General features: G+C 41.6%; 1 protein-coding gene across 2 annotated transcripts in view; it reads left to right on the forward strand.

Moving 5' to 3' along the window:
- Positions 1-15571, forward strand: part of tsc2 (TSC complex subunit 2) — a 45888-nt gene that overhangs the window by 13864 nt on the left and 16453 nt on the right. The window contains exons 26-33 of one of the 2 annotated variants that reach the window (XM_058380204.1): positions 4-132; positions 4743-4904; positions 4996-5151; positions 5255-5367; positions 5891-6130; positions 8314-8523; positions 12002-12150; positions 13241-13791. In XM_058380204.1, the coding sequence (XP_058236187.1) occupies positions 4-132; positions 4743-4904; positions 4996-5151; positions 5255-5367; positions 5891-6130; positions 8314-8523; positions 12002-12150; positions 13241-13791 (1710 nt within the window). The remainder of the gene's footprint in view (positions 1-3; positions 133-4742; positions 4905-4995; positions 5152-5254; positions 5368-5890; positions 6131-8313; positions 8524-12001; positions 12151-13240; positions 13792-15571) is intronic. The other variant, XM_058380205.1, reaches the window with a different exon arrangement.

Genomic DNA, 15571 nt, shown 5'->3' on the forward strand with positions numbered 1-15571 from the left:
CAGTCTGAGAACTGCCAAAGTGGCGAAGCAGAGCCAGAGCGCTAACTCGCCCGTTAAAGAGCTGAAAGATCTCTCAGCCATGGACGCCTTCCGTTCCCGAAGCATCAGCGTTTCCGAGCACGCGGTGCGCAGGTAGAGCATTCTGGGTAATCACCGTAAACAAACAAACAAACTAAAATCACTTCCTTTCCACAGAAAATCAGTTCTTTTTGCTGCCTTTCCTTCTTTGTGAATGAGTTCTTTATGGATGTGGGAGGGGCTTGGAATGAAATGGAATGTAATGGAATGGAATGGGGTTCAGGGGTCGTTGCCATGGGATACGGTTCCTGTAGATGAATATCATGGGGTGGGATGGATGCATGTTGGAGGAGGTTTTGTTTCTCATCTCCTTATTATTATTATTATTATTATTATTTTAATTGCATGCGCTTAGTCATGATTTACATTGACGTGGCTTCCTGGTTTTTTTGTTTTGTTTTTATTTTTTCTCTAACACCATGTTGTTGTTTTTTTACCCCCTCCCATCTTTGACCTTTGCTTGTTTTGTGTGTCTGTGTTATTTTGCGTGTTTGTTTTTGCGATACTGACGAACGTACGAAACGGTCCGGCCGCACACAGGAGGCATGCACAGCGAAAAGTGGGCGGGGCATTTCACCGACTGACTGACAGCCACGCTTTAAACAAAAATAAATAAATAAATCACAAAACCTTTGCATTCTGAGCGATGATCACAGGGTTAAAATATAAATAAATAAAAGACACCGCCGTGCACTTCCTGCCTGAGGCGCGAGGGAGAGCCCGCTGTAGCACTCCGCCACGCTATGCCTGCTGCCTGTTTCTGGCTCTCTTTGTTTTCTCCTTCCTCACTGATTCCATACGAAACCTTTTCCACTGCCATTAAACACACCATGTCACGTCTTCTGTTCTCGCAGCACAAGGTAAAGTATCCGGTGTTCATTTGACCATTTAGGATTGACTTTTATTTATTTCTGTTCTAATCAAAGCAGATTCAACATCATGACCACGTCGGTCCATTTCGGGGGTTAAAGCGGTGATCCTCCGAGACGGAAAATGTTTCACCGGCCGCTCCGCTCCGCTCTCTTCTCTTCACCTGCAATTCCTTAACTATATAAAAGCATTCAGATCCGTAATCAGCTTCCGGAACCTCAAACACAGAGGAAGAAACATCAGTGTGATGCAGTAAAGAGCGTCTCAGTGTGACTACAGGGGGCAGTGTGGCATCAGGCGATAAAGTCCGAGCTTCAGTACACACAGAGAGGGGAAATAAAAATACTCTTTTTCTGGAGACCTTCAAATTAACCACGTTCTGTCAAGTTCAAACTAAATATACCAAAATATTTATTTACCTCCACTGCAAGGGCAATTAAAATGATGCACGACGTGAATATTTATCAGATTCATAATTAGCTGCCCCTCACTGTGTCCTCAGAGTCAATAACCCCCCCCCCCCCGAGCTTCTCTATATGCCAGAAAATACGATGAAGCTCCTTTTTATCCTGATTCATTTCTACCCCCAGGGGTTATTTTAGATGCATTATTATTTATTTATTCATTATTAGTTATTTTAGGTTATTTTAGATTTTTTTTTTTTTTTTTAAATGTTGAATGTACTCTAGATATTGAGTACGTTTTAGAAAGAAAAAAGTTTTAGGAGGAAGTGTGTCCAAAAAAACTTCCTTTCTTTTTTTTTTTTTTTTTTATTGATGGAATTTTTGAACATTAAATTTTTTTGTAGGCTTGACGCAAAAAGAAAAAAAAAAACGACAGATGTTTGTGACGTAGACAGATGTCTTGTGGTGGATGTTAAAAAAAAAATATATATATATTAAGGATGTGAATGCAGTGTGTGTGTGTGTGTGTGTTGGAATCGGGATTGCTGCTGTCTGTAATTTTTCCGTCTCTGAATCGACGCTCTTTGTGTTTATTCGTCTCTCCGCATCTCACGACTGCTGTTATTTTTATGCAGCAACAAAAAGACCTTTTGTCATAATCGTACCCCGGCCGTGTGTGTGTGTGTGTGTGTAGGGGTGTGTGTATAGTGCATGTCGATGCCGCTGCCTCTTCTTCCTTCTGAAAGATAAAAATAATTGAATTCCCAAGCTCTGGCTGTAACAGGAGAGATATTACGCTTGCTCTGTCTCTCACACACACACAGTAAAATTGTTTACACTTTATTCCGAGAGAGAGAGAGCGAGAGCGAGAGAGCGAGTGGTGAAACATTATCTGTTTGTTATTGTGACGAGCGAATGATGACACTCGGGCAATTCAGAGAGAGAGAGAGGGAGAGGGAGGGAGAGATTGTTGAGATCCATTAGTGGAGGATGGCACCCGGTCGAGCAGAGCAGCTATCACAGACTCAGCAGAACACTTTCCGGTAGTTTCTTTAGTGGAAAAGTGCAGGTTCCAGCTGGAGGGGCGTGAGAGGGACGAGGAGACCAGATTGTAGCATCTGAAGTGTTTTCTAAACACTTCTAAAGTTAAAACTCCAACAAACAAACAGAGTGATGGCTGCTCGGTTCGCTCGCGGTGGTGTCTGATGACGGAATTAATGAAACTAAGGCTGGGACTTTTGGTTTGTCTTTAACTCCTTTAAACTATAAGTCTAATTCAGTTACGGCTCGAACGATTTGATATTGAAATCGTGATTTATTTCACAGAAAAATTAAAATACTAAATAAAATGATCACACTTGTACAGTTGAACTTCAGCGTATGAATACCCTTCTTTTTTGCCTTAAGAATTGAAATTTGGCAAAGAATTTGCATCGACATACGAAGCATTTTTGGCATAAGAACCGAACTGAACCGAGTGTCAGCTATATTGCGCGTACATGTTCAAAACTTGTTAGCATCAGTGGAAAGCCAAGCGAAGCCAACTGGAGAGAGTTTATGAATTTCTTTTGAGTCAGTGAAATCTGTTGGAAAGAGTCGACCCACGATATCAACGTTGCCTTCGGCACGCGATCAAAAGCTGGGTGTTTTTTTGTTGACAGATTGGTGGTGTGGGCGGTCTGTTCTATTTTTAGCCCAAGCTCGGTGGCACGACTTCCTGTGAGAAACCTCTTGACTTGGAATGCCAGACTTGGGTCAGTTCTTTGTAAGCAGCCATACAGTTTACATACGCTTCGTATTGGTCATATTTTTGGACGGCTGGAACGGATTGTCTGTATTCACATTATTTCTCATGGAGCCTCCTGGTGGTCCAGCGGCAGGATCCCGTGCTCTTGATTCCTGGGCAGGGCGCTAACCCAGCCACTGAAGCGTTAGCTCTCAGTGGTGGTCCCAAGCCTGGATTAAATGGGAGGGTTGCGTCCGGAAGGGCAAATTGAAACGTGCGGGCCAAATGATCGGCTGTGGCGACCCTGAACATGGAACAGCCGAAAGAACAACAACATTATTTCTTGTGGGAAATTTTGTTTCACAGTACATATTTTTGCCTTAAGAACTCGCCTCCAGAACCAATTAAATTCCTACGCTGAGGTTCCACTGTACTTTTAAAGGTTTATTCTTAAACACAGGTGAATCATTAAAATTTTCAGAAACGTGTAATATTTTGGTTCATAGACGTGACCATCAGCATCAAGAGGTCACACAGGGAAACTACTACAGGCATCATCGTGTATAAATCACGGTAATAAAATGTGAGAATGTTTACGTTGATACGTCAACACGTTCAAGTGTTCTCTGAAGGCCGTGGATTTTTTTTTTCTCCAGTGAAACGCCGATTTTCTATCAGTTGAAAAATCAAGCATCTTTTTCCAGCTTCGTTTCCTCACAAACGTCGAAGTCCCAGCTTTGGTTCGAGTTTACAGTTACACAGACATAATACTTCATAAACCTGTGCATGGTTTTAGAGAGCATGTTGTGTGTGTGTGTGTGTGTGTGTGTGTGTGTGTGTGTGTGGTAGTGGTGGCTGATACGTGATCTAGAGATGGAAATTGGCTTCAAGTTTTTACACCAAATAAATTTCAAAACAAAATAATGATCATTTTAACGTCTCTGCAGAACAAAGGTTTGTTCCACCATCATTCGATACGATACGATACGATTGGCTAAAGCAGAGTATTTTCTTTATTTTTAAAGCTAGCTGTTGATGTGATATGTATGTTAGCTAGCTAAAATTTTCAAATGACCCGAATACGTTTAAATATGCGGATGCTACGATAGCAATAAAGATCCTCATTAGTACATTTTATTTTATTTTATTTATTTAATCTTTTTTTTTTTTTTGGGTTGGTTAGGGGTAAAGATGAATATCATCGATCACGCTTCAAAATCAGATCATGGATTCCATCAAACGCAATTTAACAGTCGAACACAAACTTTATTATTTATCATAAAAATTTAAAATGACTTTTATAAGATCGGGGTTATGGAGGAAACAGACACATTTCTTCTACAGAGATAAAAAAAAATATATATTTCTTGTATTGCTTGTAGAGTAATTATGCTTTATAAAAGTTATGTATCGCTCATCATTTGTGTGTGTGTGTGTGTGTGTGTGTGTGTGGTCAGTGCGCCTTTATTCTTTGATTAATAGTCTGATTCGATGCTGGCTGAAATCAACCACAGATTTAAATATACAGATTTTAATTGAAATGTAAATGGGGTTTTATGATTTCAGATTTCAGCTTGTGTTGAATCTTCAGACTGATTCAGCGTTTCATCTTTGACCTGTGTGTGTGTGTGTGTGTGTGTGTGTGTGTGTGTGTGTGTGTGTAGGATGCAGACATCCACCACCACATGCAGTCTGGGGTCTGCAGATGAGAACGCAGTGATGCAGGCGGACGACGCACTGAAGACGGTTCATCTGGAGCTGACCGAGACCTGTCTAGACATGATGGCCCGTTATGTCTTCTCTAACTTCTCCGCTCTGCCCAAGAGGTGTGTGTGTGTGTGTGTGAGTGAGGGAGGGACAGAGAGAGAGAGAGAGACTGGCTGCAGTGTGTCTTATTGTGTCATACCATGTCTGTAGGTCTCCCATCGCTGAGTTCCTACTGGCTGGTGGACCCAGTATGACATGGCTGGTGGGTAACAAGCTGGTTACCATAACAACCAGTGGTGGCTCACGCACTCAGACCTTACTCGGCCTTGACACAGCAGAGAGACCAGGAGGAGGAGAGATGACCCGGTAACACAAAAACACATGCACACACACACACACAAAGACAACAGAGTGAGAGTTTACACACTGTGGTGTGTGTGTGTGTGTGTGTGTGTGTTGTACCCTTTAGGTCAGATCCGACTCTACACACCAGACAAACGAAGGAAGCTCCGGCCAAACTGGAGTCTCAGTCCAGCCAACAGCTGAGCCGAGCTACACGCATCAGAGTCCGCTCCATGTCCGGTAATATTCGCACACACACACACACACTACATTTCATTCTTTTCAGCCTTTTAAATGAGCATTTAAAGTGTCTCAGAGACCTTGTACGAGTTTGAGGAATCTGGTAGACGCTAGGGTTTTAGCTTGAAAAGCGATCTGCGGGGTCCAAGCACTGTATGTATGCTGGAGCTGTGCTGCACTGTTGTGTCTGTGTGTGTAAGTTACTTTCTAATAAGACAATGGCATGCAGCTGATCGCATTTCAGCAGGCCCTTGACAGCATTAGCTTTTAACTAGCGTTAATTCATAAAGTGTTTTCATCGGTGGTATTTTTAGTGATTTGCGTCAATAAATTTGCACTGGAGCATTCATATTGTTCATATTGCGCAGATGTTCCAGCTGCTTGTGTTGAGATATGAAGTAACACTTCCTCTTTTTATCTCTCTCTCTCTCTCTCTCTCTCTCTCTCTCTCTCTCTCTTTCTTCTCTCACACTTTCTGTGTGGGTGGGTGGCTGGGTGTGGGGGTGGGGGTGTGTGCTCTCAGGCGGTCATGCTCTTCGTGCTGGAGCGGTGCAGAGTCTCAGTCCCCTGGTTTCTCCCTCTGAGGGGGAATTCGGCTCTCCTCTGGAAGGTCTGAACTGTCCTCGGGGGGACGAGGAACTCCCGCAATCCTCCTCTTCATCCTCACACGTAGCCCCGCCCCTCAGAGACAAGAGTGGCCTGGCCGAGTTCGTGCCCGTGCTCACGCAGGGCTGGGCTCAGATATTTATACGGAGACCATCAGGTCAGAAACTCTGTGTGTGTGTGTGTGTGTGTGTGTGTGTGGAGAGGAAATGTCCTTATCATTGTGATTGCTTGCTGATTTACAGAAGGTGTCTCCAGTGTTAGAGCTTTTTAACAGTTAAGAGGGAAAGTGATTTTTCACTTTTAAAAAGTTTTTAGATAAATAATAATATAACTAAAGATTTTTTTTTATTTATATAGCATTTAACTTTCAGAAAATGAATAGCTTCGTAGCATCATATACCTCTAATGGAGAAATAAAAAAAGGTTAGCAAAAACTTTAAATTGAAAACCCTTTACATCAGACCCACATCAGAGTATTATCTGCTCAACTTTTTAACAAATTCATTTCCTCGCTTTCACCCTCTCTCTCATCACTTTGGCTTCGGTCACATGATTTCTCAACCCCATTCTCTATCTTTACAGTTACACACAAACATTTCCTCTTCTTCCTGTTTGTTTGTTCCCTTGCTCTCCTTTTGTTTTTGCTTTTGTTTACTCTCCCTTTATATATTTTATTTGCATCTGGCTGTGGTTGTGGGTGTGTGTGGGTGGATATGACTCTATGGCTGTGCGACTGTGCGAGAGAGCATCTCTGTGGTATAGTCTCTCTCACTATGAATGCATTATCTAATGCTGGCAAACAGCTGTGTGTGCTGATTCAAGTTCAAATCATCTGGTTTCTCCTGACGTTTAAGGGAAGTCAGTAAAACACAGCACTAGACCATGACTTATAGGACACAATTGTGTGTGTGTGTGGGCATGTGCAGTCAATTTGTCACAGACTTAGCCCCAAGAATAGACAAGACCAAGATTAACCCCCAGGTATAGCCAAAGAAATCCATGGTCAAGCCTCAAGTACAGACAGACAAAATCCCAAATCAAGCCCAGAATACAAAATCCCACATCAAACTCAATGCACAGAGAAATACATCCCAGGTCATGTTCCAAGTGCCAAATCCTGAATCAAGCTTCAAATACAGCCAAACAAATCCTGGATCAAACCCCAAGTACGATCAGGCTAGTCTCATATGAAATCAAAAGAACCACAGGACAAGTACCAGATCACGACCTGGGATGGGCAAACTAGTACCAGATCAAGCCCCCGGTACAGGCAAACTAGTATCACATCAAGCCCCTGGGACAGGCAGACTAGTCCCACATCAAGCCCCTGGGACAGGCAGACTAGTCCCACATCAAGCCCCCGGTACAGGCAAACTAGTATCACATCAAGCCCCTGGGACAGGCAGACTAGTATCACATCAAGCCCCTGGGACAGGCAGACTAGTATCACATCAAGCCAGCAAGTCAGAAATCAAGCCAGTATGACCCTGTAACTGGATGCTTACAAATGAATTTGATAAATTAGGTATTTTAGGATTACAGTAGAAGACCAAAAGGGGTTGTATGGAAAGAAAAGTTCAGAAAGGTCTGAGTTCATGAGCTAAAATTGTACAAATATGGAAAAGCAGAAGCTTCCTCTAGATCATTGATCAGATTCTTCAGTGTCAGATGGTAAATATGCCATCTGCAGCCAGTTTCCTGACATGTTTTTAATTGCAAACCTAAAGCTTGGCTGTCATTAGAAAGCAAAGGATCGAGTTAGCCTGAGGGTCCATCTTAATTAGCCTTAATAAGGTCCAGTTAAGCGGTTGGACATGCTCATTATTCTCAGAAATGAAGTATGACATCTAAACCTTCTTGCAAAAGTTTTTCCCTTTTATCCAAAATATGGTTGATCAGCCAAGGCACATTTAGTGTCCAAAGACATCATTCGTTCATTTATTTTCTTTTGCTTTGGACCTAAATGGAACTATATTATCATTAGTGGAATTTTTCTGGTAATTTCTCATTTCCGGTTTAGTGGGTTGAGACCTGAATGTGACCTTAAACTGTGATTCCAGTTGTCCAACATGGCCACCCCCATAATGTTAGTGTTTAGATGGAGGTTGAGTTTGTGTGAGTTTACTGAAGAGCTGGATGCAGTTTCAAGCAAATGCTGTGGAATAACTTGAATATCGTTAGCAAGATTTCTTCCTCTTCTGGCCTCAGGGAGTTTTTCTTCACTTGCTCGTTGAGGGATAAATTTAAATTTTATAACCAGACTTAATATGAGAATACAAGAAATCTGTGATTGCAGAAACGAGTGTGAAATGATTGCTAAACTGCCGTGTGTGTTTGCAGGAAACACCAGCTGGCTGATGTGTCTGGAGAACCCGCCAAGTCCCTTCTCCTCAGAGCTGGGAAACATGCCCCTGCAGGAGCTTTCTAGTGTCCTCATGGCTATGGATGGGGTTAGAGAACCCCAGACTGATGCTCCATCTGCCTCCTCTGCCCCATCCGATGCCCCCCAGCATCATCATAAACCCAGCCTTATCCAGCGCGCCAACACGGGTGAGGAAGCACATCACACACACCGCACACAACATAAACCAAAAGTATTACAAAAAAAATTGAATTAAAGATTAAATTTATTACAGGCCTCTAAATCTGACTGCTGTAAATGAAGTTCTAATCAAAAAGTGCCGGTATTTTTAGTTAAATAAAGCTTTACTGATTTGAGAGTTGTAAAACATGAAATTCCCTTCAAATGAGACATAGGTTTTAATAAAAATCACAACAAAATTAACAAAAGTGAAAGACTCATAAATAAATGTGAAAAATCTCTCGAAATTCAGGGAAACTCGCTAAACCTTAAAATAAGAAACTTAACTTTTTAAAATCATAAAAACCTCCAAGTTCCTGTAAAATCATGAACTTACAGTAGTTTAAAAGTGTGGATTAAAAGTCATCAAACCATCAACAAGAAACTTAAAACTGTAATGTGGAAACTTCACATATTTACAAAAGGGAGGAAAAAGTTAGTTTTATAACATCAGAAATTTCCATTAGAAGTTTTAAAAGGTAAAGTTGTAAAAAAAAAAAAAAAGTAAAAAATTTTGTAAATGTGATTATGTAAACAATAATAACATTTTTCATTAAAATAAAATAAGAAAATGTAGAAATAAATAAATGGTTAAAATTTTCTGTGTATATATATATATTTATTTTTTTTTTAAATTTTTTTACAAATGATCATTTAAATAAGTTTCAGTTAGAATACTAAAAAAAGGCATGTTTTAGATGTTTTACACCTTAATGTAAAGTGCAGTCATAAATGCTTAAACGCTGAAGCTAATCGTGACCCTTTTCAGTAATTGCTTCAGGCAGAGAGTCTGTTGAAAAGAAGGAATCTTCGTCGTTGTGGTTTTTAACATCCTGAGGAGTGTTTATTTCTGCCGAGTGTCGTAGGAATTACAAAACCTCTCATATATATGTAGCGGTGAAAATCTCAGGCTAATGTGTAAGGTCACTTCACTGCAGCCATCATCTACTGTCTGTTTTTTTTATTTTTGTTTTTCGCTCTCGGTGTCTTTACGTTGTCTTGTTATTATTTTTTACATTGCGTTTTCATCCCAGTTTCTGCACGCAGCATCGTTATTATTATTTTTTTTTTCCCCCTTCTTGGTTAAAGTTGACTTGTTTTTGTTGGATGTGTCGCTGCAGTGGGCTCTCTCTGCTTTCTCTCCTCCTCCCATCAGCCAGGCAGGTTACATAGGAGTATATCCTGGGCAGGTATATCTTACCTGGAACTTCATTATGAGTGTTTTTTTTAACGTTAGATCTTTTTGCTATTAACACTACTCAATGAGAGAGAGAGAGCGCGAGAAAATGCCGTTACAGGAAAAACAATCCAACCAATCAGAATCAGTGTCCAACTAACCAACAGGAGTGAAGATGTAATCAGGTGATCGGCTGTTTCTCAATACCGGAATGGACTCCACTTTGGTCCACGAAGAAATTTCTTGTATGAAATCTAAAGGATGCAAAGGATGATGCTAATCTTATTTTAGCTTTTATCTCAGATCATTTATCTCAAGAGGTTCCTCAAGGGGTCATTGGATGGTTAATTCCTCTAGGTTTCCACAGGAGGTTTATTTGAAACCGTTTTTTTTTTAAAAACAGATTGCAGGGTTTTATGTAGAATCTTTAAAGAAATAAATGTGAGAATTCTTTAGGAAGTACCTTTTGTGGAAGTTTTTTTTCTTAAGACCTTCGGGTTTTTTTTGTTTGTTTGTTTAGTTTGTCGAGTCTGCGTTATGTCCAGATTTTTTCGGTTTGTTTGGTTAGTCATAAACGAAAATGTTCGTAGGATAGAATACATCCTCGCAAAACTCCAAAATAACGTAAACCATCCTTTAATAACTGCGTAGTAATGAAAAGCCAGGTCTATCAGGGAGAACACAAAGCCAAAGATGAATAAATTTCTTGATAATTATATAAATATTGTTCATCCGTCCAAATCTCCAGAACCTCCAGCATTTCTGCAGTGCTACAGCTCTGTTCTTTGGCACAGTTTAGCAGCTCACACCTATAAAACAAATGCTGCAGCCCAAAACTGATGGCGTGTTCGCTTCACTTGCTGCACTCGCGTCGATTCGAGACGTTCTCCTGTGTGCGTGTGGAACAAGGAACAAAACTATGGTGGCTGAGAAGTGCAAAAAACACAATAACAAATCCAAAAAACACAAGTAGAATTCGGACAAAGTGGAAAAGGTAGGTATAGCTTTCGAATGGAATTCTTACGTCTGACTGGACGAGACATCGGTCACTCAGGATCTACAGGAAGTCCAGCAGTATCTGCAGCAGTAGAAAGTGGATTGGTGTGTGTATGAACACAGCTCTGCTCTTATAGCGCTCCTTACATCCTTTAATCTGGAATAGTTTGGTCTTCTGGAACATTCCTGGTGTTTTTAGAGATCGCAAACTAATCTTTACTCCATGATACGCTATCAGTATCTCCAACATCACACTGACCATATGAACGTCCTTCATCACAGTAGCGCTGAATGAACTCCATTTTCTAACCCTAACCCTTTTCTTATAAAGATAAATATATATCTTTGTTTTTTTCTTTAAAAGATTTAAAGTGAAGGCGGAACTCCACACATGTACAAGAAATAAAGTTAGATACACAATTTCCTACTTCTTGTATATCCTGAGTGACAGATGTCTCATCCAATCAGAGGGAAGAATTCCATTCGCAAACCATACCTACCTTCTGATTCGTCTGTTTTTGGATTAGTTATTCTGTTTTTGGATTTGTTATTGTGTTTTGTATTTCTCGGGCAACCGAACATACCAGAACGTGTATTGAGAAACACCCACAGAACTGGAACCTGATTCCCTTACCTTCTCTTTCCCCAACATTCCATCACCGTTGTTGGAGAGAGTGACTTGAAAAGCAGCGCTGGAGCTCAGACCTTGTTAATATAATCCATATCCATAACCTCAGATGTGGCCAATTAAAAAGTTTCTTCTTTGGGCCCTTAAGCTGTATAACTCTCCTGACCTTTATATTTCAGATAATCCAAAACGAATAATCAAGGTCTGGTCTTGAGGTCTGCTGCTTGTAGCATGGAATGAGAACAAAAATATATATGGACACTGCATATATATTTGTAGCATCCATATTTTTTTTTTTTTCCAAAGGCATGTTTTGGAAAGAAGAAATCAGTGTCAAACTGCTCATCTGTGACCTGGTGTATGTGTGTGTGTGTGTGTGGTTGATTTCTTCAATTAAAAGGTTGTCTAATCTCGTCTAATTCCCAGCTTGTTTCACTAGAACTGTCTAGATCCTTTGAGGAGACTTATAACGCTTGTGTGTGTGTGTGTGTGTGTGTGTGTGTGTGTGTGTGTGTGTGTGTGTGTAGCACCAGTCTTTTTCTTTGGCTTGGTCTATAAAATAATGCTTCCTTTTTCTCTAAACCCAAGTGTTCTTTCTTTCCTTTTTTTTTTTTTTTTTTTTTTTTGACTCCACCCTCCTTCACAGACTCTGTGGTAGTGTTGGAGGAAGGTGGGCGGGGCAAGGCACCGGAGTCGGATCCCGAGTCGCCTCAGATGGAATTGGAGGCCGCGTCCTCGGAGCCTATTTACATGAGCGCGGATATGTTCAAGCCCTCGAACGCCATGCTCAGCAGGGTGAGTAGCCGTGCAGTGGACGGGGTCTAAACAGCAAGTGGGTGGAGGTTAACAACCAGAAGGAGGGAACAGTAATCAGGGGGTATGTGTGCTCAGGTGATCCAAGTGCAGTTGCAGGGTTATTGCATGTGTTTGTTTTTAAGCCGGTTGTTTAATCTCCAGGATGTTACATGACTAGTGCAACCTCAGAGCCATCAGACAAGACGGCAGGCAAAGATCAGACACTTTTCCGGACTCTGTTCTTAGTATTACAAATAAACCCTGTCTTCCGTTGTTGATGTTACTTACTGCAACCTTCTCTGCAGTGAGAAATCTGAGCTCAAACGCCATCGATTTAAGTGCCAACTTCCACTAGCCAAAATTTGTTTGTGAGCCAAAGAGGTTGACGTATTACATGAACTAAACTTTTGTCATCTTCTGAAGGTTCAACTTATTAAAACTTGAAGGGTTCACGAGCGGTGCAACTGTCAAGGCGTTTGCTCAGTAATCAGGAGGTTGAGAGTTCAAATCCTGATGTAATGTTTTCTCCAGCTGTGATTACATGAGCAACACTCCCTACAGAAGAAGAGGAAAAACTGTATTCGAGGTTCCACCTTCCATAATCCTAGCTGTCGACCAACAGATGAAGACTTAGATAATGGAGTGAGAATTGGCAGTGAATAAATTGGATGAAAATTGGCTTTTTTTTAAAAATTGCTTTGCTACAGAATCATCTTTGATGCGGCCAAATAGAAACAAGGGGCGACATCAGAGATTGGAAGACGTCGTTCAGCAAATGTCAAGATAATTTACATGATATACCCAATAGAGCAGATCTCAGATATGAGCCAGGAGCAAAGAGGGAAATAGATGGAAAACTGCAGTAAATCTCAAATCAATCCAATTTCAGAAGGATTACTCTCCAGTCAAATTTAATTCATAAAATGTCTGGATGCCATTCTAACACAGAAGTAACTTCTGCCTCCTGTAACCATTAAACATTTAGTTATTCAGAAAGTTTGCTTCCACCACAAATATAAAATGATCTCTGACCAAAAGCATAAATCAGACCCTGCTGAGATCTTTCTTATTCCCCGTTATTTTTCTGCAGTCCTCCTCCACCTCCAGTCAGGATGATGACAAGTCGACCCTTGAGGAGGTCAGTGAGGGAGGCATCCCAATCGACCAGCCCCCGTTGACCTTCTCCACTCCCGGAGCTCCCGACTCGGACTTGCCCTTCTCTCACTCGCAGACTCTAAACAAGTCTAGCTCCTCCCCAGAGCTCCAGACCTTGCCTGAGGCCTTTGCCAGAGCCACAGGTTCAGGAGATCTGCCCAGGTCTAGGAGCCCGGTTGAGGGAAAGAACATACTCGGTCAGGGTTCATCTGAGAGAGACACCCTAGGAGACGGAGAGAGTGTGGGATCAGCAGGACCTCAGAGCCTGGGTGCCAGTGTATCCACATCTTCCTCAGCTTCAAAGATGAAGCTGGAGTTCCCCAGCGCCCAGCCAGGGTCTCTGTCACCTAGTGGACACAGACCTCGTGGTCACACCATCTCTGTTTCTGCTCCCTCATCACGGAGAGAAAGGAAGTCTGACCGAGACTCCTACCACAACCGAGGAGGCGTGTCTAATGCGGAGAAGAGCTCCGGGCTGAGCCCAAGGTAAGACGCACCTGTAGGGAGTTATTGCTACGAATTCAGGTGGCTGTCGATGTTGAAATCTGTTTGACCAAAAATTTGTCCGCTAAGTGTTCAGGCCCATTTTTGCACTGAACACAGTACCAGAACCTTTGGCACTTTGCTTTGCTTTTTTTTTTACTATTTACCACACGTTCTGGTTGTATAGTTTTTGGAACACGCTTGAAATAATAATTCTTGTGGGTGGGGCTAGAAGTACGGTTGTTGCTGACTGGTTACACAACGACACACCAAGACGGAAAAGCGAGCATTGTGTTTTATTTCGTGATTTAAACATTTAATTTCTCTAAAACGTACGTAGACGAAACAAAACAAATAAATAAAACAAACGGTCTTCCATGTGCCGGAGGTGTTCAGTGCGCTGATACTTTCCTCAGACTGCTTCATTTCGCATCATTGCCTGGAAAAATGTGTCCAAATTGTATCACCGTAACTCCGACTTTGATTATTTTTATGTAACTGCAAGAGTGTTTGATTACTTCCTTGTTTCCTTCGTGCTAATAACAAATCCTTATTTTTCCCTTACATAACGTGGTATCTACCGAACCAGTCGGAGTAAGGAAGAGTGCTAGTTCGAGCGCTTCCTTCATGTTCGTTGCTAACTGATGATCCGTTCTCTTTTATTGTTCCCACCGTAATCACGTCCCATTTTGGGGGAAAATGACACGGATCCCCTGAAGGTCTGACAATTCGGAGAAAAAAAACTTCTTAAAAGACCTTTTTTAAAATGAGGCAGAGATCTCGGATCGTAAACATTTTGGAATTGTAGTCTTAATAAGTTAAAGCCTCCGGCAAGCAGCTCTGCTTAACGATGCAGTTTTCTGTTGATGATATTTAGCAAATTTTATTTCAATATTTTATCCCGTCAACGAGATGCAAAGCGTCAGCAGCGTTCTAGCGTATCCTCTAATATCACGAAGCCTAAACGGATTTTCTGGAATTACCCTCATCCATCAGCATTACGTTTGTGAAAAGAGCGCTCTAAACCCTCGTTTATATTCCCGCCCGACGTCTCTGACTCCTTTTGAACACGGCAGAGGCGTGATATTAATGTACGAGTCGAATCCGGCGCCTGTTTTCCGTCTCGCTTAATAAAATCCCGCAGCAGTGATCTAGAGATCACAGCTCTGATGTACGCCGTCGTGGAAATAAAGCCTCTTTTCTCCAAATGGCAGCTTGCTGGATGAAAGAGTGGGTTAGAATCGACTCGACCTCCATCTGAAGCTGAAAGAAATGCAGCAATTTTTACTCTGATTAAAGCCCATAAAGGTAACGACGGCCTCGTCACTGGAGTGGACTCTCAGAACTGCCAGAGTTTCCAGGAAAAATTTTCGGCGCTGCTAAAATCGTCAGCGTTAAGTCTCTCGGGTTTTGCTCAGATCTGCTGGGCTTTGTTCCAGAGTTGATTAGCGTGAGAACCGGGCGTCTGCTCTGCTAATTAAGATCACTCGAGGGCTCCCTGAAAAAAGACCGGAATCATCTTTGTGCTTGCTTTAAAGTTCACTTTCAGAACAAAAATCTACAGATAATTTCCTCCCTCGTCATCCAAGACGATCATGCCTTTCTTTCTTCAGTTGTAAAGAAAAGATGTTTTGTTTTTGAGGAAAACATTTCAGGATGTATATAGTGGACTTCAGTGGTGCCGGCGAGTCTGAACTTCCACAGTGCAGTTTAAATGCAGCTTCAAAGAGCTCTAAACCTCGATCCCAGCCCAGGAAGAAGGCTCTTATCTAGACAAACCATC

Source organism: Hemibagrus wyckioides, linkage group LG26 (genome assembly GCF_019097595.1).
Source record: "Hemibagrus wyckioides isolate EC202008001 linkage group LG26, SWU_Hwy_1.0, whole genome shotgun sequence".
Classification (NCBI taxonomy): Eukaryota; Metazoa; Chordata; class Actinopteri; order Siluriformes; family Bagridae; genus Hemibagrus; species Hemibagrus wyckioides.